Source organism: Aegilops tauschii, chromosome 7 (genome assembly GCF_002575655.3).
Source record: "Aegilops tauschii subsp. strangulata cultivar AL8/78 chromosome 7, Aet v6.0, whole genome shotgun sequence".
NCBI classification, from domain to species: Eukaryota; Viridiplantae; Streptophyta; class Magnoliopsida; order Poales; family Poaceae; genus Aegilops; species Aegilops tauschii.
In genome coordinates this window covers 591,789,951-591,814,813 of record NC_053041.3, presented here as the reverse complement: position 1 = coordinate 591,814,813, position 24,863 = coordinate 591,789,951, and the positions used below count along the sequence as shown (strand labels likewise).

General features: G+C 45.6%; 2 protein-coding genes across 2 annotated transcripts; both read right to left on the bottom strand.

Moving 5' to 3' along the window:
- Positions 1 to 425: 425 nt before the first annotated feature.
- LOC109749908 (ethylene-responsive transcription factor 5-like) lies at positions 426 to 1,007 on the bottom strand. Its single transcript, XM_020308847.1, has one exon. The coding sequence runs from the start codon at positions 1,005 to 1,007 to the stop codon at positions 426 to 428; it is 582 nt and encodes a 193-aa protein (XP_020164436.1).
- Positions 1,008 to 3,989: 2,982 nt separating this feature from the next.
- LOC109749907 (F-box protein At5g07610-like) lies at positions 3,990 to 4,573 on the bottom strand. Its single transcript, XM_020308846.1, has 2 exons — positions 4,512 to 4,573; positions 3,990 to 4,434 (listed from the first exon to the last, which is right to left on the bottom strand). The coding sequence occupies exons 1-2, from the start codon at positions 4,571 to 4,573 to the stop codon at positions 3,990 to 3,992; spliced, it is 507 nt and encodes a 168-aa protein (XP_020164435.1).
- Between the last annotated feature and the right edge of the window lie 20,290 nt (positions 4,574 to 24,863).

Genomic DNA, 24,863 nt, shown 5'->3' with positions numbered 1-24,863 from the left:
TTCTCCTAAACACCTACCATTGTACAAGGCCTTAGAGGCCGGGCGGGCACCACCGGACCTGGACCTGGACCTGTTCTGAACACATACATACGTGAGGGAAGCCAACACATCAGCCAGCCGCGCCCGTACGTGGAAGGAAGGAATGACTTGTTTAGAGCATCTTCAATAGATGGTCCAAAATTTGGCGGTCCAAAACCAGAGATGTAAAATTTGGACCGCCAAAAAGTGTGTTTTGGAGCTCCGAAAAAAGCTCATCTCCAACAGATGGTCCAAATTGATGGTCCAAATGAACAACTCCAATAGATGGTCCAAAATGAAGATGTAAAAAGACATACTACTAGTCCATTCAACATAGTTCAAACATCAAATTCAACATAGTTTCATACATCAACTTCAACTACTACTTATTCAAACTGCTAGATAAACTACTCCTCATCGGAGCTACGGAACTGCTCCCAGAACTCCTCCTTCGTCGGGTCGTCGCACCCCTCCTCCTCCTCCGAGAAGTCTGCCCAGTCCTCCTCGAAAGAGGACTCGATGGGGATCACCGTCGAGGGACCGTCCTCATCCTCCTTCTTCGGCCCCTTCTTCTTCTGCTCCGCCTCACGCTTCCAGTAGTACTCTAGCTCGGCCTGGACGTACTCCGGATGCTCCTGAGCAAACCTCGCCATCGCCTCCTCATCGGTCTCGCCAGCACTGACGACAACCGACGGCTTCTTCATCTTCTTCTTCTTCTTCGTCGTGATCTCCTTCATGTTGATGCCCTGCGGCACAAGCATCTCCGCTACCGCCCGACTCTCGATCTCTGGAAAGTTGAGGTGCGACCGAGGCCTCTCGGCACGCCACACCGCCACGTCGTAGGCACGCGCGGCCTCGTGGGCGAAGGGGTACGTGCCGATCCACCAACGCCTTCCGGCGTCGGAGAACTCCACACCCCAGTTGCCGGACGGCTTTTGCCTCACGTCGAAGAAGCCCGACTTGCCCTTCGGCGTCTTCTTCGGCGCCATCGGGAGCGGCGTGCGGGCAAGGCGGTGGCGGGCGGGGTGGTGGCGGACGGAGCCGGGCGGGGCGGATCTGCGGGGCGGCGACGGCGTGCGGGGCGGTGGCGGCGTGCGAGGCGGAGCTGCGGGTCGGCGGTCGGCGGGTGGGGTAGTGGCGGAGCTGCGGGGCGGGCGGGCGGCGACGCGGCGTGGAAACAGCGGCGGGCGGCGGGGCCGGATCCGCGGCGGGCGGGCGGCGGGCCGGCGTGGAAACAGCGACGGGGGGCGGGGCGGCGCCGGATCTGATGCGGGCGGCGTGCGGCGGGGTGTGGAGGCGGCGGGGAGGCGGCGGACAGGCGGGAGGTCGCGGGCGGGCGGGCGGGAACAGAAATAAAGTGGCGGTTTGGCGTTCGCGGGCGGCGGCTAGTTTCGGACCAGATGCATCTCGTGATGTGTATTTGCATCGCGAGGTGTTGCATTTTACATTACGAGAAGGCCACGGTCCAAATTATTTTGCATAGGGACCGTCTGTTGGAGCAGTGTTTTTTCTCCAGACAGTTCAAAAGTTAGTTATTTTTACATTTTAACCATCTATTGAAGATGCTCTTACGCGCTGCATGGAACGCGCGGTTGGGCGTGAGTACTACCGACCGACCGATGGGCACCTGACACCAGATCGATCACTCACTCATATGATCATCAGGATATTAATTATGTTTTGCATTTATAAACTATATATAGATATATATTCGCTGAGTGACGACCTGCTCGTTGGAACATTCTTTATATGTTCATTTGATTTGATCTGATTAAGGGGAATCTCCAAAAATCGGCACCAAAAGGTTAACATCTACTCCCTCCGTTCCCAAATGTAAGTCTTTTTAGAGATTTCAACTGGTGACTACCTACGGAGCAAAATGAGTGAATCTATATTATAAAATATGTCTACATACATCCGTATGCTGTAGTCCATTTGAAATGTCTAAAAAGATTTATATTTAGAAACGGAAGGAGTACTTATATTATGCTTCCACGTAAGAATGGCACTGCTACGGCCAAAACGAAAGGCGAACTGAGCACGTGAGCAAACCAGCTCTAGCTACCTACCTGGCCGATCTTGTGGCCGAGGGTTAACAAGCCAGGCCCCACTCACTCATGCATGCTGACATGGCTACCGATGAAATGGATCGCAGGTCACACCGTATTCGTGTGTCTGCATTAGCAAAACCACATTCGATCGAGATGCATGCATCTGAACTGCAAGCAGCTCTGCCAGAACAAGAACATCAACTTCCTTCGTATTTTACCCTTTTACAGCAACAGCCACTTGTTGCTTGTGACGTAGGAAGTCCAAAATCAACAATTCATCAAAAATACGTACTAATTAACGCGGTAAAAAAATAGTTTGCATTGGACTGGTGGAGTGCCCGTGCAATTCCATTGTGCATGAACGCGTTAACCATATAGCTACAAGTGACATGGCAGCGATTATTCCAAACCATTCTAAAATGGCTACCTGAATAAAACTCACAGACCAGTTTTGTGTTATATGTCTAACTTAAGAATGACACTGCCATGGAGCAAAAGGCGCACGGATTGCAAACTTACAGTCTTTAGAGGTAACTACATGATGACTACAACTAGAAGCAGGAGTACCACGGGAAATGCACAGCATTGATTGTTTGAAACCTAGACACCTGAACGAACATTGCAGACAAACATGACATGATGCCTTCGAGTATTTTTGTGTTGGCAGGAAATAAGGTTGTCTAACAAAACAATGAACACAATGGTAAAGGCACGACTTGCTGATGTCCTGCTTTCATCAGAAGACACATGTACGATTCTCACACATTCACGAAAACTCTGTCAACACGATCTGCTTATACTCCCCAAGTGCAAATTTAACATACAAAACCTTAACATGCATTGATAATGTCTTCTACGAAATGATCATAGTACCTTCACTCAAACACTGCTACACAAAGTTAACCAAACCCATGAAGGTAGCAGTGTCCAAAACACTACTGGTACACAGAACAATAAGTTCAGTGAAAATTTGCATAGCTAATCATTTGACAGGGAAATCAGCCAGGTTGCCTCCATAATGAATCACCATAACTCGAAACTTAAGATCGTGCATACATCAGCCAGATAAAATGAGGGTCAGATTCAAGCATACATACCAAGCCCGCTAATTCGTAGCATGAAGAATTGACTTCTTGGAAAGGCACCAGCTGTCTCATATTGATGTCACATGTGCAACGATTGTATCTCTGCGTACAGCGGCACGTACGGTAGATATGGCAGCTTGCCATCTTCAAGAGGGTGGATCACTTTTACCTGCCGACGATCCATATTATAGCAAATCAATGTGGTATCCTGCCCCACAGTGAAGAACACCAAGTTGTATTCCGGATGAATCGCAATCCAAATAAAGTCACCATTAACGAGACTATTTATTCCTCCAAAGATGTATGTCATTTCTTCAATGTTGTGCTTCAACATCCATTGTTGGCTGTCATAGTCCTCAAGAACATAGACTACCAGTCGAACCACATCACTATGGCCATCATTTTGAAAATTGGCGTAATGCAGGTAACCCTGTGACTGCTGAACAAAACCATCGACCAGACCACCAGGGACACCGAATCGCATCCATGTTTCCCCCTTCGTGTCGATAGCAGCCAGACAATTGTATGTCTCGTGGTCGAAGGCATGAAAAAAGATATATCCATTAAGAAAGACAGTCGCTGAGGAGTGACGACTAGCGATGAAGGTGTGCCCGTTCCATCTCTTCTCCTTATAAACCCATCGTCCGGTTTCAGAAGAATACACTGCCACCCCGGCAATGTCGGTGTTCCACTGATCCCAATGGTCCTCGACGCCATAGTACTTCTGCTCCTTTACCAATTCGAACACATGGAAATGCGACGGCATAGCCGGGTCGAAGCCCAAACGTGCAGTGCCCACCTGTCTAGTGGCCTGGCCAGAGCCTGGCACGACGACTCACTTCTTCGTGGCGGGATTGCACACAATATAATGGAACTGGCCAACCTCGCCGGAAACATCGTGCCAGCGGCAGAGGAGGAGGCCATTGCAGCAGTCCAAGACATCAATGTGCCGGTGGTTAGGCAGGAAGCCGAAAGAGTTGTCGATCAGACTACGGCAGATCCTGCTCACTGCCCCTGGGACACCTGTGAAGTGGACAGGTGACTCCAAGAAGAGCTCTTCGACGCTGCTTTTGCTGCTGGTGTAGAAGAAGCCGACCAGGGTTTGGGGGAGCTTTTTGCGGTGTTCGGGGTGGTGGATGAGGGCCAGCCAGTGGTTGGAGACGTACTTGAAGCGGCAGAGCGACTTGGCGGGGACCCGCGAGAGGATCTCCAAGAGGAGGTCGTCGGTGATGGTGAGCGTATCGTCCGCCGCCGTTCCGCTGGGGAGAGCAGAGGAAGGCCTACACAAACAGAGATAGATGAGATGTGAGGGGATCAGTGAAGGGAGAGAAGTCGATGGTGATGGCGCTGCGCAGACCGGGCAGGAACTGAAGCGCGGCCATCCTCCGGTGGGCGAGAGCGATCTTCCGGGACGGACATGGCGGCAGCGCCGTTGAGTGAGGAAGAATGAAAACCTATGGCAATGGCAGGACGGGGCCTTTTTTTAAGAACAATGGCTCGACGTGATGGCAATGGCAGCGCACCACCCCCTCTACTACAACTGGGCTGGCCCATGCATCTGCTCTTTTCTGTTTAAAAGCTCAAAAAACGTGCACCCGCGAGAACTCGAACACACGATCTCCTGCTCCTACTCCAACGACCTCAACTACTAAGGGTGTGTTTGGTAGCATGTATGGACCTAGCCTAGTTGTTCTTCTCTCGTACATGCTGAGTGTAGACATGCTGAGTCCATGTAATAGTTGTTGTTTGGCAACGATATATGCACTGAGACATGCTGAGCTGAAACTTTGTTTGGCAGCCTGCATGCGTTTAGACATGCTGAACAATTTTGAATTCCGAATATTTTTTTGAATGGTGACCAAAATTGAAAAACATGAAAAAAATTAAACATATTTCGAAAATTTAAAGAAAATTTGAAATTCTAAACATTGTTTTGAAAATTTAAATAATTTTGAAATTCTGAACCTTTTTTTGAAAATTTGAACATATTTGAAATTCTAAACTATTTTGAAAATTTAAATAAAAATTAAATATTTTATGAAAATATAAAAAATTGAAATTCTGTATTTTTTTCTCAAAATCCAAACAAATTTTGTATTTTTTAAATTCCAAACATTTTTTAAAATTTAAACAAAAATTGAAATTCTGAACATTTATTAAAAATTGAAACAAAATTGAAATTTTTAACAATTTTTGAAAATTTAAACAATTTTAAAATTCTAAACATTTTCAAAAATTTAAACAAATTTTAAAATTATGAAATTTTACAATTTTTTTAAAATGTTGTTTTTTTTCAAAAATTTAAACAAAATTTGAAATTATGAATATTTTTAAAAAATATAAACATATCTAGGTGGGTGGGCACGAGGATCAGGGCCAGCATGGCTGCCTCCATGCACCCTGTCTGGGGTGCATGAGATGGGCATGGTTGAGGGTCCTTTTAGGCATCAGATGGGCATAGCCCATGTGAGCCCATGCACCCTACCAAACAAGCAAAAGTGAGTCAGATTGAGAACCTTTGCCGTAATGCACCCTTCATGCATCGTACCAAACACACCCTAAGCCATGCGACGACTTGTGTCTGTAGCTTCTTTCCTTGTACGATGCATGAGCTACGAGGAGTTTTTCTGCTGAAAGTTATGTATTTTTAAAATGATTCAGACTTAGACAAATAGATGTGCTTCCTACTAGTAAACAACAAAGGGATGTCAGGCAAGTGGTTGTCGCTTCGCGCCGTTGACCTTGGTGTCCCCAGTTCGAATCCCGACTCTCCCATTTTGTTTGGACACTTTCATTTTTCCTGTTAGCTCTGTCAGCAGCTTTCTGGGCTGGCCCGTTATGCGTCTCATGTGAGCGCTGGCAGCCCTAACGGGCGCTTGTAGCGCTAACTTTTTTTAAGGTAACTAGGGAATTTTATTCAAAGTTCATCACATTCGGAACATGTTCCCGTTTGCACGAGTGGAGCATCTAACAGCAGTTAAGAGTGATCATAGCCTATCCTGCTTGTGAATGAGATGGAAGCTGGGAATCAGCGCATCGCGGTGAAGAAACCTTTTCGCTATGAATGTGTCTGGGAGAGAGATGGTCGTTTCAAGGACGTTGTGGAAGCTGCATGGAATGGCGATGGACCTGCCTCGTCGGTGACGGAGTTGGCCAACAAACTACAGTCGGTGGACACTTTCATTTTTCCTGTTAGCTCTGTCAGCAGCTTTCTGGGCTGGCCCGTTATGCGTCTCCTGTGAGCGCTGGCAGCCCTAACGGGCGCTTGTAGCGCTAACTTTTTTTAAGGTAACTAGGGAATTTTATTCAAAGTTCATCACATTCGGAACATGTTCCCGTTTGCACGAGTGGAGCATCTAACAGCAGTTAAGAGTGATCATAGCCTATCCTGCTTGTGAATGAGATGGAAGCTGGGAATCAGCGCATCGCGGTGAAGAAACCTTTTCGCTATGAATGTGTCTGGGAGAGAGATGGTCGTTTCAAGGACGTTGTGGAAGCTGCATGGAATGGCGATGGACCTGCCTCGTCGGTGACGGAGTTGGCCAACAAACTACAGTCGGTGGCCACTTCTCTTTCGAGGTGGGGATGCAGCTCTTTTGGATCGGTTCGGCAGGAGCAAAGATTGCTTCGACGGAAACTTGCTATGCTGCGTGCAGATCTGATGAGAACTGGACCAAGCGAGGAGGAACGCAAGGTTGAGGAGCGCATTGTGGAACTGGCGTACAGAGAGGAAATTATGGCGAGATAGCGATCACGCATCACATGGCTGTCCGAGGGTGATAGAACACCAAGTTCTTCCAGAGGAAGGCAAGTGCTAGGCGGGCCAAAAACAGCATAACCCAACTTGATCGTGCTGATGGGACTACTTGCACGGATCCGGCGGAGCTGGCAAATATGGCTACGGCATTTTATTGAAATCTCTATACGTCGGAAGGAACAATAGGTATGGAAGAGGTGTTATCGCACATACCGGTGAGGGTGGATGGTAATATGAACGCCTGCCTAAATGCCACTTATAGTAACAATGAGGTTAATGTGACACCCAAAATTTTTAATTGGCTTTTCAAAATCTTTTATTTGATTTGAGGAGGGTATTTAAATTTTCTTCTAAAAGAACTCTCCCTCTCAAAAATTTTCTTTTATGACAAGTGTTTTGTTTGGTTTCACCCTAGACTTGATTATTGATCTTGGAGGTTTTTTTATCTCATGTTGGCTCAAGGGTTTTTCATTTGGAGAAATGTATTTGAAAATCTTTTAAATAGCTCTATGGCATTTGGCATGATCCTTTCCCCTCTCAAAAACCCCTCTTGCCATGACCTAAGTGGAAATCCCCTCCCATAAGCCTTTCCCCATCTTTGGATCATGATATACTTCAAATCCAGCAGTTTGAACCTCCCCATAATTTCTTTTCCATTTATTTCTTATCAAAAATAATTTCTGCCCTCTACTTTGGCTATTGGAGATTTACAAAGGAGCTACCATTTCTACTTTGAGTTTGGCCTCCAAATAAATTTCCCTGGCTAGTCCTTAGAGCCCTCAACCTAGATCCATGAAGATCCACTGATCTCCAGTTCAAATATTTCAAATTGTGCTTGCTGCAAGTTTGGACCTTATTTGCCAAATTTGATGAAATTCAATTGTTTTCTCCTCCTAAAAATCTGAGAAAATTCAGGCAGCCTCTGGATGCATTGAGAGGTCACCTCACCAAGTCCCAGCTCCAGAAATTTTTTTCTTCATGCCAAATCATTTCGTCGAACACCTGCAGAGCATTGTCACTGTCATGTTCAGAGTTCAGATAAACAGTTTCAGTAAACTGCTGTCGTTTTCTTCAGAGCCCGATGTCGATCTCGCCAGTACCGCGGTGGCGCCTTGCTCCCTATCCCCTCCTTCTTATCCCTGCGCCGCACGATCGCCTGGAGGTTTGCGGGCGTCGGCGACGAGCAGGAGGAGGTGCGCCACCCCGTGAGCGACGGCAGCAGCGGCTTTGCGGCTGCCAGAGAGAGGCGCAGCGTGGACGGCGCCGTCCAGCGCCGCCCAAGCCACCGGAGGCCGCCGCGTGGCCACCCACTCGCCCGTGCGCGCTGCCATCCTTCGTCGTGAACTGCTAGACGCGGAGCGCGCTCTCTGCCGCCGCCGTGCCCGTACGGCCGCCCCGTCGGAGATCGGCGCATTACGCCAAGCCCGACCGAGGTTTAGCGGGGGAACGGTACCAGTGAACCTCCCTGATGTTGCCTGGCCACTTAAACTCCCTGCCCAACCCCTGCCTCGCCGTAATCGCTCGCCGGAGCTACCCCGTTCACGGCCACCCCCTTGGATCGCCTATAAATAGAGGCCCCGAGCTCGAACTCGAACCCACACCACCTCTGCACTCCACCAATACCACGCCAAGCCACTGGAAGAGCCCCGAGGGAGCCTTCTTCCCCAACTCCGGCCGTCTCGACCCGCCACGGGGTCCAGCTCGATTCACCCCCGTGCGTGCACCTCTACCTCTCAACTCTTGCCAGTAGCTTCCTAATGCATCCACTCTCCTGACCCGCGTTTCAATTTGGAGTTTGCAGCGCCCACCGGAGTACTCCACCATCGCCCGAACCACCCTCCGCCGGAGAAAGTGTCGCCGTCGACGTGGTGCTCTCCGACGACCAAGTCCACCACCCACCGACGCGGAAGAACACCCTGAACCTCTTGGTACCCTCCGATCTCCCTGCCTCGCCGTGGTTCGACACCGGCGACCACCGCAGCCTTCGGGCGCCGGCGAGCTCCGTTGGAGTTTTTAAACCTGACATGTGGACCCCCGCCGTCAGCCTCTCTTCTATTTCCCTCGAACTGTTTTCTGATGGCGCCTTCGGGCAGAATGCGTTTCCCCTTTGGGCTGGCGCATTTCTTTCCGAACCGTTTTCTGTTTTCTCAGTTAAGCCCCTGGATCTTTTCTGTTTCATCACAGATTAGTCCCTGGACTAAAACCCTTATAACTTTTTAATAAAAGATGATTTTTGATTGATTCTTTTTCTGTCAGTCTTGTATTTTTGTCTAGTTTTTTATAATATTTATTTGGAAAATTTTTGGAACAATTTTTATGCACGCGTCGATGTTCACGTTAGTGTACGGTTTCGTTATACCGTAGGTTCCGGAGGAGGTGACGGAGCCGCGAACTTCGCCGAGCTAGACTCCGACTTCTCCGAACCAGGCAAGCATGTTTGAACCTTTGATATGATGGGTGTTTTGCATGTTTGCTTGAATGGTTTGTGCATGGCATATGAGCATCGGTGAGTATTCCGTTGCATGCAAGGCAACTATCCGTGTGTTCCGAAGTTACTGTGATCTCTGATGAGAGATGACCTGATCATGTGGTGACATGAAAGGTAGTAAGATGGTATTGTTGTAGCATGCCAGTCTTACGTCATCCGATAAACTCCGACGTTAACGTGGAGTGAGCCACGTTACCCTTTCGTGCTGCCACATGTTTTCTGCAAAGGATACGGTTTAGTAAGTTGTTAACCTCTTTCCGTGTACACACCAAATAGAGGGGCCGGGATGAGGGTTCCATGGCCCTGAATTAAAGCCAGTCATCCGGTCAGGGGGCATGGGTGTTTCCGGTTGGGACCGAGAGGGGGGCACCCCTTAGAGCGCGCGTATATAAATTTGATGCTACGCGAGGTTGTAGCCTCCCCGTCTCAAGGTTTTCTTGAACGTTGCCGAGGGTGATTCCTGGCATCGGAATGTTGAATGGGTGTGTACTGGTTAGATGTGTTTCTTCTAAAACACCGTAAACGGAACTAGTCCCTGTGACTACTGAAATCCGTTGGCTGTGGTTAAAGTACAAATTCTGCAGAGTCAAATCCTTCCGAGTCATCATGACCATGGTCAAGGACCATGGCCAGCATATCCATATCTATGTCAGTCCTCGTGGTAAATCCCCGGTGATCAAGCTTGAGTGGTATACTCGTTTGAATTGTTGTTCCTGTGGATGGACTAACCTTTTATTTATCTCGTACCTGAATATTCCTTTGAAATGATTTAAATTCATGAGCTATTGAGATATTAAGTTATGAAATATAAGCCCTTTATGTGATGTCGCTCAAACGTCCGACTGTGGCACTCTTGTCATTTACTTTCGATATAAGCCCTTTATGTGATGTCGCTCAGACGTCCGACTGTGGCACTCTTGTCATTTACTTTCGATATAAGCCCTTTATGTGATGTCGCTCAGACGTCCGACTGTGGCACTCTTGTCATTTACTTTCGATATAAGCCCTTTATGTGATGTCGCTCAGACGTCCGACTGTGGCACGCCCGTTATTTACTTTTGATATAAGCCCTTTATGTGATGTCGCTTCAGACGTCCGACTGTGGCACGCACTGTTATTTATTTTTTCATTATAAGCCCTTTATGTGATGTCGCTTCAGACGTCCGACTGTGGCACGCACTATCATTTACTTCCCATTATAAGCCCTTTATGTGGTGTCGCCTTGACACTCGACTGCGGCATTGTTATTTCATTTGTATCCTTTCGAGGAGTCATTAAGACACTCGATTGGCCCTCAGTATTACCTTGGAATTTCGGGAGGACTACCGCCCGACTTGCCTTTTGTTTCCCATGCATTACCATCTCGTCGTCTGAGTGCGCTTTGATAATCTGTTCATATGCATCATGTTTACATTTGTTATATCTTATGTCCGAACTGTCTTGCGAGTACTTTCATAGTACTCACCTAGCTTGTTGATTTGGCCAGATGTTGACGAAGGCGATCTCATGGATGAAGAGTTTGATAGTGAGTCCGACGCCTAGAGGAGTCCCAGTCAGTCCCTTGCGATCCTGGATATTGGTCACTTGTATTATAGACGCTTCCGCCACCCACAATAGGTATCCTCGAGCCTCACTCCGACGCTCGAAGAGCTGTTAGATTCAGGAGTCATGTCACCCTCTTCGTTGTGATATTTCCACCACCGCTTCTATCGTGAGTTAGTAGTTATGCCACCCTACCCGCCTTTATGTGTATTATTGGCGCGTTTGTAATAAATTGTTGAGCAGTCTCCGCTCAACCTTGTATTATATTTAGTACTCCTGGTTTCTCTTCTCTGATCAAGTTATTGTCTACCAGTGAGAAGGATTCTTCTCTATTGGTCCGTAAAAGGGATCGGTTTCTCAATAAACATTTTTATTGGAAACCCGGTCGTGACAGTTAAGGAAGCTCTCTTTCAAATGTTTCCAACTAAGGCACCGGGGCCGGACGGTTTAACTGCACATTTTTTTCAGAAGCATTGGGACTTATGTGGTGATGAAGTTACGAGGATGATCATCAGAGTGCTTGATGGTGTGGACTCACCGGAGGAGATAAATACCACGTTCATCGTTTTAATTCCAAAGATAGCAAGTCCAAAGGTTTTAGGACAGTTTCGGCCGATAAGCCTTTGTAATGTGATCTACAAGATCGCTTCAAAGGTCTTAGCTAACAGGCTGAAAGTAATCCTCCCCGAGATCATTTCCGAAGAGCAGTCGGCTTTTGTCCCTGGACGTCTCATCACAGACAACTTCATCACAGCCTATGAATGTTTACATTATATGAAGGCTAAGAGGCACTAGTAGAAAAAGGGTCAAATGTGAAGCACATTAGTGCCGGTTTGATTTTGAGCCGGCACTAATGTGTCCATTAGTGCCGATTCCAATGGCTAGGCGGGCGGAGATCATTAGTATCGGTTCGTGAGCAACCTTTAGTACCGGTTCGTGTCACGAACCGGTACTAATGAGGCTGCGTCAGGCTGTGGTCAGGCTGGGGCCCCACGGGCACCTTTAGTACCGGTTCGTGCCATGAACCGATACTATTGTTTCTTAGTAAGCTGTTTTTTAGTCCCACCTCGCGAAAAGAGAGGCAGTAGGAGCGGTTTATAAGCCCTGAGTGCAGAGACGATGAAGGAGAGGCGCAATGCTCATCTGCACGTTGCTTAGCTTTAAGCCTTGAGCAATAGTGTAGACTGCACGGAACTATGTGCAGTGCAGTTTGCACTATTCCGAAAGGCTTGAAGCTAATTAACGAGCATTGTGCCTCTATTTTATCTTTAATAACTTATTACAACTCCAGACTTCTTGTGTTACGGCAAAAACTTGACGCACTTCGTGTACAAACTGGACAATCTCTTTCGAAGTATCAGGGTTTCTGGCGAGAACTCATCTGTTACATGGGCACTTCATTTTTTTAAACTTATTACAACTCCAGACTTTTTTGCGTTCCGTACACACCATTCAAAGCGACATCATTTCATGGCTTGAGGATCTTGATGCTGTCAAGAGAAATCATTTTCCTGAATTTGAAAATCTTAGTACTCAAAACGTGCGACCAATAGTGATCGTATTGAACTACGGTCACATGTATTTAGGAAAGATGGTAAGATTTTTACTATTAGTCCTCAGTGCATCTTTTGCATACATTATTTTTCAAGCTAAACTTTCATTGCTAAGTATATTAATTACTATACGATGTTCTTCAACAGGGACTCCCGATGACAGTTGTGCCTCAGTGGATTGAGACTAAAGGTCGCATGTCAATTGTTAGCTTACGGCCAAGATATCGTACAGTGCACATGAGTGCATTCAGGATTTCTGAAAGCGATGAATGCTTAATAGTGAAAGATTGGAGCAAAATTATTATCGATCGCAGAGAAGTACTAGGGGGCAGCAATCAGAAGCGCAGCCCACGATTAGGAGACAGGTTCATCTGCATGCTCCAATATGATGAATCAGGAGAGCTATACATGTTCTATGCTATTTTACCCGAGAGAGAGCAGCAGGAGTGATTTAGCTAGTTATCATGCTCTTAGTACTTGTTGTCCTCTCATGCGTGTCTGTGTTCTTCATCCTGAACTTAATCTCAAAGAGTGATTTGCTTTTGTGGTGTTATGAACGCTTATAATATCATGACCATGTTGAACTCGATGATATCTTTGCTAGCTAGTATATACTGTTGTTGGTGATGATACGATGCAAGAGTTTTTATATTAATATGATGATGATGATGAGTTATTATATCATTTATGAAAGAAACCGCATATTAGTTTCAACTGGATGGATCCTAGCTAAGTGATCAAGTATATGCCATATCCATATTACTTGATCACTAAGTGATCAAGTAATATGGATATGGCATATACTTGATCACTTAGCTAGGATCCACATGCATCTAGTCGAAACTAATCTGCGGTACTTTCACCTAATGATTTCACAACTCATTATAATGTAAAACAATCACTAAATTAAATTGAAAACACAAAACTAAAGGAAAAATAAAAACCAAAACACACCCAAACATTTAGTACCGGTTGGTGTTACCAACCGGCACTAATGTCCTACACGCACCCGGGCCTAGCTCGTGCCATGTGGTGGCACGTTAGCGCCGGTTCGTGCCGAACCAGTACTAAAGGGGGGGGGACCTTTAGTCCCCACTCTTTAGTGCCGGTTGCAGAACCGACACTAAAGGCCCTTACGAACCGGTGATAAAACTCCGTTTTCTACTAGTGAGGGTGAAGGGTAACAGATACTGTGCTCTGAAATTGGATATGATGAAAGCGTATGGTCGCTTGGAGTGGTCGTATTTGAGAGCTGTAATGCTCAAGATGGGTTTTAGCCCCCGCTTCACTGACACAGTTATGAGATGTGTGACGTCCGTATCCTTTTCGGTTCTTTTTAATGGAAGGAGTCTGGATGGTTTCAAGCCTTCTCGGGGTTTGCGCCAGGGCGATCCGAACTCGCCATATTTGTTCTTGTTAGCAGCTGAAGGGCTTTCGTCCTTGCTGAAAGCTAGTGCAGGAGTACGGGGGATCACAGTTGCACCGAATGCACCATCTGTTAATCATCTACTCTTTGCTGATGATAGGCTACTTTTCTTTGAAGCAAATGATGATAGTGCCACCCGGATTGATGAGCTACTGCGGATCTATTGCAACGCCTCCAGACAAAGGGTAAATATGGAGAAGTCATCCATTTTCTTCAGTAAAGGAGTACCCAACTCTGCTTGTGACTCCATAAAGAATATCCTCGTTGTCCACAATGAATCGTTGACAGAGAAAATACACGGGCTTGCCTTCGGATGTTGGGAGGGCAAAAGAAGGATCTTTTAAGTTCTTGAAAGATAGAATCTGGAAGAAGGTGCAAGGGTGGATGGAGAAGTGCTTATCAGCCAGAGGGAAAGAGGTACTTATAAAGTCTGTAGCTCAATCTATCCCAACATACTCTATGTCATGTTTCAAACTGCCACGGGGCTTGTGTAAGCATATCAATGGTATAATACGGAAGTTCTGGTGGGGAAGCAAGGATGGCCAACGAAAAACAGCGTGGGTTTCGTGGAAAACTATGTCAAAACCTAAGTTCATGGGTGGATTGGGCTTTAGGGATGTGGAGCTGTTCAATCTAGCATTACTCGCGCGCCAAGCATGGAGGTTACTACAGGATCCGGACTCGCTCAGTGCTCGTATTCTAAAAGCCAGGTACTACCCAGATTGCCACCTCTTGGATGCCACCTTGGGTGCAGGTCCGTCCCAAGTTTGGCGCTCCATACTAGAGGGAAGAGATGTTCTAGCGCAAGGGCTCATCAAACGCATTGGCTCTGGGACGCATACGAACATATGGCACGACAATTGGCTGCCAAGGGATTACAAACTCAGACCAATATGCTCACGGTCGGCCAACCCGCCAGTTCTGGTCTCGGACCTGATTGATCCCACCACTAGGTCATGGAACAAGCAGGTGCTCATGGAACATTTTATCACTCCCGATGTTGAAGTCATCCAGAACATACCACTGAGTACCAGGGTACAAGATGATTTTTGGGCCTGGCACTACGATAAGAAGGGACTTTTTTTCGGTTCGATCGGCCTACCGTATGATTTCTGCAGTCAAGGCTCAGAGGGAGGATTGCACTAGTAGAAAAAGGGTCATCTGTCCCGGTTGGTAAGGGCCTTTTGTCCCGGTTGTTGAACCGGGACTAAAGGGTCGTTACTAATGCCCTTGCCCTTTAGTCCCGATTCTTACATGAACTGGGACAGATGGGCCTCCATGTGGCCGCTGCGGCCAGCCCAGGCAGGAGGGCCTTTGGTCCCGGTTGGTGACACCAACCGGGACCAAAAGGCATCCACGAGTCAGCATTTCAGTGGCTGGGGTTTTTGTTTTTTTGAAAGGGGGAGGGTTTAGGGGGTAATTTAGGGTGTGTAAGCTAGCTAACAGAGAGAACTGTCCTCTCTTATTTCCGTGCATGATTTACCAACGCTACTGCTATGCCTAAACATGGCTTAGATTAAAGTGAAGGCAACATGTGGTGCATGTCGAAAGTAATATTAATCCTAACTTCATCAAGTTTGGATTAGTACTACTTTCGACATGCACCACATGCTTGTTGCCTTCACTTCATTCCAATCCATGTTCATTTCACCCACTGATATATAATAACTCTTCATGCCCGCATCATGCATCATCATAATAACAAGTCCTACTAATCATCATCATACAACTTCTACTCGTTATTAATAACAAGTCATACGATCATCATCCTCATAGTCATCGAACCAACCCTACTTAATTGTTCTTAGCACATGATCATCAGTATTAGGTAGGACCTAAATACCCGAGTCAGAAATTGGTAATGGCTCCTAGGTGCATATGCACCCATTGTTTAAATACACATTTTGAAAAGTTAAAAAATTTCGAACAAAAATCCCACGTGTATATCCGGACATTCTATGTGCATGCACAAAGTTTTCATTGATAAACGAGGTTTTTTACGGCTTGTGTAAAAAAGACAATTTCTGATGCTTCATTACAACTATTCATTTTGCGTTTCTTTATCTTTTTTACACAAGCCACAAAAAACGTCGTTTTCACCGAAACTTTGTGCAGGCACATAGAATGTCCGGATATACCAACGGCATTTTCGCTCCGAATTTTTGAAGTTTTCAAAATGTGCATTTAGACAATGGGTGCATATGCACCTAGGAGCCAAAACACCCCTAAATACCCTCTTTAAGGTAAAATAGCATAAAACAATATAGACCCCGACTCTCCATTATGAAGAATGGAGATCATCCTGTCTCCAATTTTTGCGCTTCGCTTCCTTTTGCTTCCAAGAACCTCCTTGCGACTGTCCATATATTTTTTTCCATTCTTTGATTTTCATGTCTCCACTTCTTTTAGAAATCCGGTATGGACAGTTGAGATTCGTAGGATGACCTGGTTGTATGTTTAAAACATCAAGGCTACCATTCTGATACATCAAATGAGGCGCACAATCCTCTGGGATTATCTGTTGAAAAACATAGTAATAACTTCATAGTTAGCAATGATGTACTAGTTTTAGAAGTATGCAAAAGATGCACGGATGTCATAATAGTAAGAAATCTTACCAGGGTATCTCCATAGTAGTTACCGTAGTTCAACACATGCACTAGTGGCACGTATTGATGTGACACCCCAAAATTTTGACCTTGTTTTATTAATTAAAATTTTGCCAGGAAATTAACTTTTCCATTTGTCTAAATTTACCTTTTGAGATTATGGGTTTTTACCTCAAGTGGAAACTTTCCAAAAGTATTATTGGACTTGTATACTCTCTCTATGAAACAATTCTTTATCAGTGGACTTAATTGCAAGATTGCTTTTCCCTGAGCTTTATTCTTTTAAAATGATTTTTCATGAATTTGGAGTCTTTGTTGCACTGCAACCATTTGATTAATGCATTTAAAAATTTCACCAAAATTTGAGGATGTCATGTGATGTTTCCACATCACTTTTATGCAAAAATATCTTTTGGTTATTGGAGATTTTGAGCTCTACATCAACTTTTCAAATCTGGTCCAGTAGGTATTTTTGCACTGCAACCTATTTAAATATTCTTTTAAAAATTCTTCCAAGTGTTTGGAGATGTCAGTAGATGCCTATAATTCAACCTTATGCTAAAACCCAGTGATGTCCTTTGAAATATTTGAGTAAATCAACCTCATCTTCATTCTGCTCCAGTTTGGTGATTTGTACTGCAACCCTATTTTATTTTGCTCTAGTGCCCATGAGCTTTTTCCTGCTTATAGCCCTCCCTACAAAACCCTTAAGTCCAGGAGAGTGGACCCATTGGAGGATTTTAAGTGCATGCAATGAGACCTTTTTTCTTTCTGTCCAAAACTGAAGTTTTGCAAAACTTGCACTAGCAAGTTTCTGGTTTTGCCCAAATGATCTTGCCATCATCACCTACATCTAGGGAGACCCTGATCTGGAGTTTTTGGCCACTCCAAGAGTTGCCTAGATACACTTAGCATTCTGTCGAACACCTTGTGTTCATGGACAGTTTTGGCATGTTTTCTAGTTGACATTATGAACTTGAGCCCCTGACCCATCCAGCATGTCCACTAAGATCCTAGCTACTCCTAACCTAGTCCTGTTATTTGCCAGCCTCCCTCTAGCACTCTAGGCTGCCCTGGCATTCTGTCGAACACGTCCCGTGCGTGCTCTGGGCGCGCCCAGAGCGCACGTTTTGCATGCGCACGCACCGAGCCGCCGCGTCGCACTGCCGCCCTCGCCGCGTCCCGCCCCTGGCCCTTGCTCGCCTGCAGAGCCACGCATTGCCCTCGCCCACTCGCCAGAACCCTCCAAGCCACCCTGGCGCCCTACAGCGCCGCCGTCAGGGCTCCCTTGGCGGCACGCCGGCGTCGGCAGTGAGCTCCTGCCACGGACGGCGCCGCCCAAGCCACCCGCGCGCGCCAGCTGCCCCTTGGAGCAGCTCGAGCTTATCCTGGAGCCCGTCGGCACGCGCTCGTCGCCGCCACGTCGCCCTGCGGCTACAGAGCGACGGTCGCCGGCGTTCTTATCCACGGCCGCCGCGGGACCAATCTCAAACGCCTATTTAAGGAGGCCCCCGAGCTCCTCCAAGCACCCATGCGACCTCAGGCCACCCCCGCAGCACCTCCTCAGCCAGCAATCGGCGATTAGTAACCGTCTTCCTCAACTCCGACCGGTTCGGCCGCCGCCACCTTCCGGTGCCATTCATCGCAACCAGGGCCTCCCCCACCCATCCAACGCCACCACCCGTTTCCCCTCGACCTCACAAAGCCGCCCAGCCTCTCAAACGCGACCAAGGACCACCGTGGCTCGAAAACCCCATACCACCCGAAACCTCCTCCGCCGCGGAGCTCGCCGCCGGCGACTCCTACCACCACCGACGACCCAACAACCACCGGGAGGACCGCCCCGGTCTGGCGGGTCCATCCCTGCCCTTAGGTGCCCTCGAGGAGCCGCCGTTCGTCGACGGCGATCGCCGGAGTCCCGCCCCGTTCGGGCAGAGGAAGAGGAGGGAGGAGAGACTAGTCAAACCTGACTAGTGGGCCCGCTGGACCCACTGTCAGTGACCCAGCCCCGCCACCACGTGGTTGAGTAGACGCGTAAACCCCAGAGTACGTCTCCTCTGCTTCGAAAACGTACTTTCCTCGGAACGTTTTCTTTTTCTGGTTTTGTTAAAAACAGAACTTTGACCAAACTTTGACTGGCTATATCTTTTAAAATAAAACTCCAAATGAGTTGATTCTTTTTCCTGCCTCTCTCAAATTTCATCTAGTTTATTTTAAGATTTAGTTCAAAAATATTTGGGACAACTTTTTGTACTGTTTTTGAAATATTTGTTATTTGAATATTTTTTCAAAATAGGAAATGGAGAGAGAAGAAAACTTTCAAAAAGTGCACCCCCTTGCATACTCTTGAAGGCAAGCATTCTGAACTCTGGCATAATATTTTTGTGAGGTGTTCTGATACGGTTACAACACCACTTTGACTTGGAGCATACGTTATTTTTATGTAACGATAAAGTCACACACATGAGTGCATATTGGAGATGCTTTACTGTTAGAAATGGATATGCTGGTGATAGTGATCATCCTCGCGAGCTTTTCATGCATACCGGCAGGAAGCCGGGAAAGTCGTGGTCTTGGGTAGACACGAGCTTGTACCTAGTTCCTCGTCGAGACGAGTGTGTCCGGTATGGCATGGTGAGGTTTGATGAGCAGTGTTTCTGTCTGTGAATGGAAATATATTGGTTATGTTAATCATTCAGAGAATACTTGGACCTCCTGAGTCGGCCATAGGTCGGGTCTTGTTCAGTAACTTCCCCTACTTGTTTTGTACTACCACTTGTCCCTGCCGCAGGTAGGGTACGGTTCAGTAAGTTGTCAACCCCTTACCAAAGCACACACCGTACAGAGAGGCCATGGTGGAAGATACCGGATGCATCCAGTAGGCATGCCACCTGGTCCGGGGGCATGGGTGTTTCCGGTTGGGACCGAGAGGGGGGCACCCCTTAGAGCGCGCGATATAAATTTGATCCCATGCTACGTCGAGGTTGTAGCCTCCCCACTTAGAGTTTTGCTTGACAGGTGTTGTGGGTGATTCCAGACACCGGTAAGTTAAGCTGGTGTGTGCAGGTCAGGCGTGTTTTCAATTAAAAGGCCGTAGGCGGAATTAGTCCCGATGGACTAAATAAATCTGTTACTCGTGGGTTAAGAGTACACCCTCTGCAGAGGTTATATCTATTCGGATAGCCATGTCCATGGGTAAGGACTACAGTCTGAGATAGAACATAGTGACGGTCTTCGGATGGAGAAACGGCTATACTAGAGCATTGATTATGACCTATGACGTATGAGGATTATGTTTATTATTATTATGGACTAACCATTTACATTATTTGAATTATTAAGTATCCCTGGGACGGTTCTACCTCCTGGATACTCACTGCGATTATTATTTATAAGCCCTTTATGTGGCGTCGCTCAGACGCCCGACTGCGGCATGTTTGTCATTTCTTTATTATTTATAAGCCCTTTATGTGGCGTCGCTCAGATGCCCGACTGCGGCATGTTTGACATTTATTTATTATTCATAAGTCCTTTATATGGTGTCGCTCAGACGCCCGACTGTGGCATGCTTGTTATTTTCTTTTATTCATAAGCCCTTTATGTGGTGTCGCTCAGACACCCGACTGAGGCATGATTTATCTTATTATCCTTTCGAGGCGTCGCTTCAGACACTCGATCGGTGCATTCTATAACCCTACTCCCGTAATTGCATATTCATAGTTTACCCGCATGCGTGCATCATGGATTTCGTATATTTCATGACAGACGTTATGATCATAAAATATTTCGGAGCATGATTATCCCTTATTATATTATACCCGTGCTCTTAATGTATGCGAGTACATTCAAACGTACTCACTGGCTTGTCCCTGGCTATTGTCTTGGCCAGATTCCTTGCTTGGAGAGACCATTGCGACGACAGCCCCGGAACCTGCGCAATCGTGATAGCAGCCTCGCGAAGATAGGAGTTATCTTGGTCAGCTGTTCTTGTGGGAAATGGAGTCCCATAGACGCAGATGAACCACAAACCGCTTCCGCCATCAACCACTAGAAACCAAGTGTTGTACTCACAGGCCACAATGGTCTTGTACTACATATTTTGTACTTTGCTTGGAATTCTTGTATCAAGTTGGTGCCTCATCAGCTAACAGTAATCCTGGGGCTGGTGAGCACAAAGGCCATTTTCTGGGAAATTAATATCCCGAAAAACCGGTCCTGACGATTGACCATAATGTGGAGGAGTTTTACAATAGATATTGTAATTCTCAAGATCAGTACAAAATCTGACCAGATGAGTTTTCTCCTTATAAGTTAACTCAGAGCCATCGGTGTAGTAGGTTCTGTCTACCATGTTCCGCACATTGTTTGAACAATTAAAATAAGCTGTCAATGAAAATAAGCTGTCAACTATTTTGAAATGAACAATATAAATTAGCTAATAACTATGTTTGAGAAACTCACATAGCGGTAGAATTGGAGGCGTATCAACAAGGACCCAAATGTCCATATTGTCTTGCTCGATGTCAGGATCACCAAGATCCATGGTGACAAGCATACCCTCATAAAAAACATACATCTTGCAAAATGCTTCCCAATTTTTGCAACCAAAATGGGTTACGCTCTCAGAATTATACAGATTTACTTCAAAATCTATATCATGATGGGTCCTTAGGTGAATTTTCTTTGTTTCCATACTTTCATGGTCTTCAAAACCCATCCTCTCCAAGACGTAGCGTCTTGCATGGCATGTGATAAGCTAGTCGAATTGTAAAAGATGAAAAGTACACGTTGAAATAGTTGAAGTCGTGCTTAATTACGAAAAAATAACACTTGTCGTCGTTGCGTACCGTTTCAACATCAAAGGTCTCCTCCAGCTTAATACTGAAGCGCCGATCTTCGTCCAGGTGAGGCCTGTCGCACAGACCTCGGTCGTCGTGGCACCAGTCGCACTCCCACGGGAGACTTTCGTTGTCCGAGTACGACATTTTCTATGTTCATAATTCAAATATTAAATGTCTACAATTAAATATATGTACTAAAAAACCTAAGTTAGATCATTATTATTCATCGCAGGTTGACTATCGGTTTGTCGAGTCTTTTTTTGAAAACTCTCAGCTCACGTGGTGTATACATTCGACCATTGGTGATGGTCGCTCCTCCATTTGTCCCCGAGTGCATTACACCAAAATGTCTAGCACACGGGAACGAAGGAGAAGCGACCCCCACGACAACAGTCGGGATTCTTCGTCCTCTCATATATATCTGGTGGAACTCTCCCTCACTGATTCCTCTCAGACATTTGCGACCGTCGGTGATGGTAGCTCCTTCCTTTCGTTCCCGAGTGTATTACACCAAATTGTCTAGCACACGGGAACGATGGAGAAGCTACCCCAACGACAACAGTCGAGATTCTTCATCCTCTCATATATGGTGGAGACTCAATAGACTTAAAGTCAACCTGAAATATCGTTTAATTATCTTTCTAAAACCGGTTCGTGGCTGGTCTCACCTCGGGGTTGGAGGGGGTCGGTGACGGGGACGACGACGGGGATGATGGAGGGGGGCTCCTAGATTTCTGCGAAAACAAAAACCCTATAAGCTATCAACTAATCATATGCATACGCCTTGCATAGTGCTCTCCAATTTTAGCATTCAAAGTAGGAGTAGTTTTCCAATTTGAGCATTCAATAAGCAAAATCAAATCACAAAATAAAGTAGTATTCAAATTAGGATGCATTCAATTATAAGCAAAACTACATCATCTCCATGCGTCCGTACATCGTCGAATTTTATCACTAATACACCTCGAATACTATCACGTATAGCATCGCTAGTACAGCTAGAACCGTAGCGCCCGACGGGTATCGGCGCGGGCGGTGGATACCCAAAGAGAAGGAACCATCACATGATCATAGCTCCAGTGAGATCCCTGAAGAACCTGCCAGGTATTGTCGAACCTGCACTCCAACGCAACCATGTAGCGACGGACGTGCTCGTCCTCCTCGCTAACATGGTGACGTACCACCTCCGCGGTGTCCGGAAGCCTCGGCACCATCACTGGCCCACGCGACCGCCACCAAACAAGGATCGGGTCAATGACGGGCTGGCTCCTCACCAACCTACGCCCCCGGAAGGTAGCACCTCCCAAAACTAGCCCGGCGGAGCCCAGTCCCGGACATGGCCCCTCTGATCAAGCCGGCCTCCTTCGCCGAGTCGACGACGAGGATGCGGGATTGGCATCGTCGACGTCGATGCGGGAATAATTGCTTTAACTAAAAAAATAAACTAGTTCTATTAATTTTCTTGCTAAAAATAAACTACTTCTATAGTAAAATAAACTAGTTTTATTAAATCAACTAGTTCAACTACTAAGCACTTACTATAAATAGAATAAAGTAGTACTTAGTAAAAATAAACTAGTTTAACTAGTTCTATTATTTTTCTAACTAATTCTATTAAACACTTTCTCTTCTTATTCTATGAAAAAAATTACAACAGAAAAAAATCATAAAAATTCTATGAACAAGATAAAAATTCTATGAACAAAATTACAACCGAAAAAAATTATAAAAATTCTATGAAAAAAATTGACATATTCTTTGCATATATATGAACACACAAACATTTGCATATTCAACAGTAATATCACAAAAAAATCTTACTGATTATTTTGAGCTATAAGACCCTAAAATTGAAAAGCATTTCAAATGAACTCTGAAAAGGTTAAAAGTTGGCATGGTATCATCATTTCATCCACATAGCATGTGCAAGAAAGTTGAGAGGGTTACGGCAAAAACTGGATGCACTTCGTGTACAAAACAGACAATCTCTTTCAAAGTATCAGGATTTCATACGGAAACTCGTCTGTTACAAAGGGATTTCATTTTTTTAAAACATATTTGAACTCCTGACTTTTTGTGTGTTCAAAATGCACCATTCAAAGCCACATCATCATTTTTCAATCTTTTCTGACTTAATTTGTTATTTTTCATGCATTTACTAATTATTTTGAGCTATAAGACCCTAAAATTGAAAAGCATTTCAAATGAACCTGAAATTGAAAAACCCTACAAATGAACTCTGAAAAGGTTGAAACTTGGCATGGTATCATCATTTCACCCACATAGCATGTGCTAAAAAGTTGAGAGGGTCCCGGCAAAAGCTGGATGCACTTCGTGAACAAAATGGACAATCTCTTTCGAAGTATCAGGGTTTCGGAGGAAAACTCATCTGTTACAAAGGGATTTCATTTTCTTGAACTTATTTGAACTCCAGACTTTTTGTGTGTTCAAAATGCACCATTCAAAGCCACATCATCAATTTTCAACCCTTTCTGACTTCATTTGTTATTTTTCATGAAGTGACGGATTGTTTTGAGCTAAATGACCCTGAAATTGAAAAGCCCTACAAATGAGCTCTGAAAAGGTTGAAAGTTGGCATGGTCTCATCATTTCACCCACATAGCATGTGCTAAAAAGTTGAGAGGGTTACGGCAAAAGCTGGATGCACTTCGTGAACAAAATGGACAATCTCTTTCGAAGTATCAGGGTTTCGGAGGAAAACTCATCTGTTACAAAGGGATTTCATTTTCTTGAACTTATTTGAACTCCAGACTTTTTGTGTGTTCAAAATGCACCATTCAAAGCCACATCATCAATTTTCAACCCTTTCTGACTTCATTTGTTATTTTTCATGCAGTGACGGATTGTTTTGAGCTAAATGACCCTGAAATTGAAAAGCCCTACAAATGAGCTCTGAAAAGGTTGAAAGTTGGCATGGTATCATCATTTCACCCACATAGCATGTGCTAAAAAGTTGAGAGGGTTACGGCAGAAGCTGGATGCGCTTCGTGAACAAAATGGACAATCTCTTTCGAAGTATCAGGGTTTCGGACGAAAACTCATTTGTTACAAAGGGATTTCATTTTCTTGAACTTATTTGAACTCCAGACTTTTTGTGTGTTGAAAATGAACCATTCAAAGCAGAGACCGATTTTGAATGGTGCATATTCAACACACAAAAAGTCTGTAAAGATCGCCAACCCCAACATAAAAAAATGAGCATAGATGCGCCTATAGAGAGAATTCAACCTAAATTCATAATAAATTTCTATGAATTTCAAAGAAATTTACTCTGAATTTAGGTCAAATTCCCTGTATAAGGGCATCTATTTTCACTTTGAGAGGAGCTCAACAAGGCAGAGAGGGACGGGCTTATAAACCGGTGTGAGCGCCCTTCGGTTGTTGAGATGGGACTAAACTCTGACCGCAACGAGGACCAACCCTTTAGTCCCAGTTTGTGGCACAAACCGGGACTAATGGTCATGGGCCAAGG

Bases quoted from the DNA above. Each gene is read 5' to 3' on its own strand.
- LOC109749907 (XM_020308846.1), bottom strand. From the start codon at position 4,573: ATGTCCGTCCCGGAAGATCGCTCTCGCCCACCGGAGGATGGCCGCGCT. The intron at 4,435-4,511 runs GTCTGCGCAGCG...CTGTTTGTGTAG, and splicing joins CGCGCTTCAGTTCCTGCCCG to GCCTTCCTCTGCTCTCCCCA.
- LOC109749908 (XM_020308847.1), bottom strand. From the start codon at position 1,007: ATGGCGCCGAAGAAGACGCCGAAGGGCAAGTCGGGCTTCTTCGACGTG.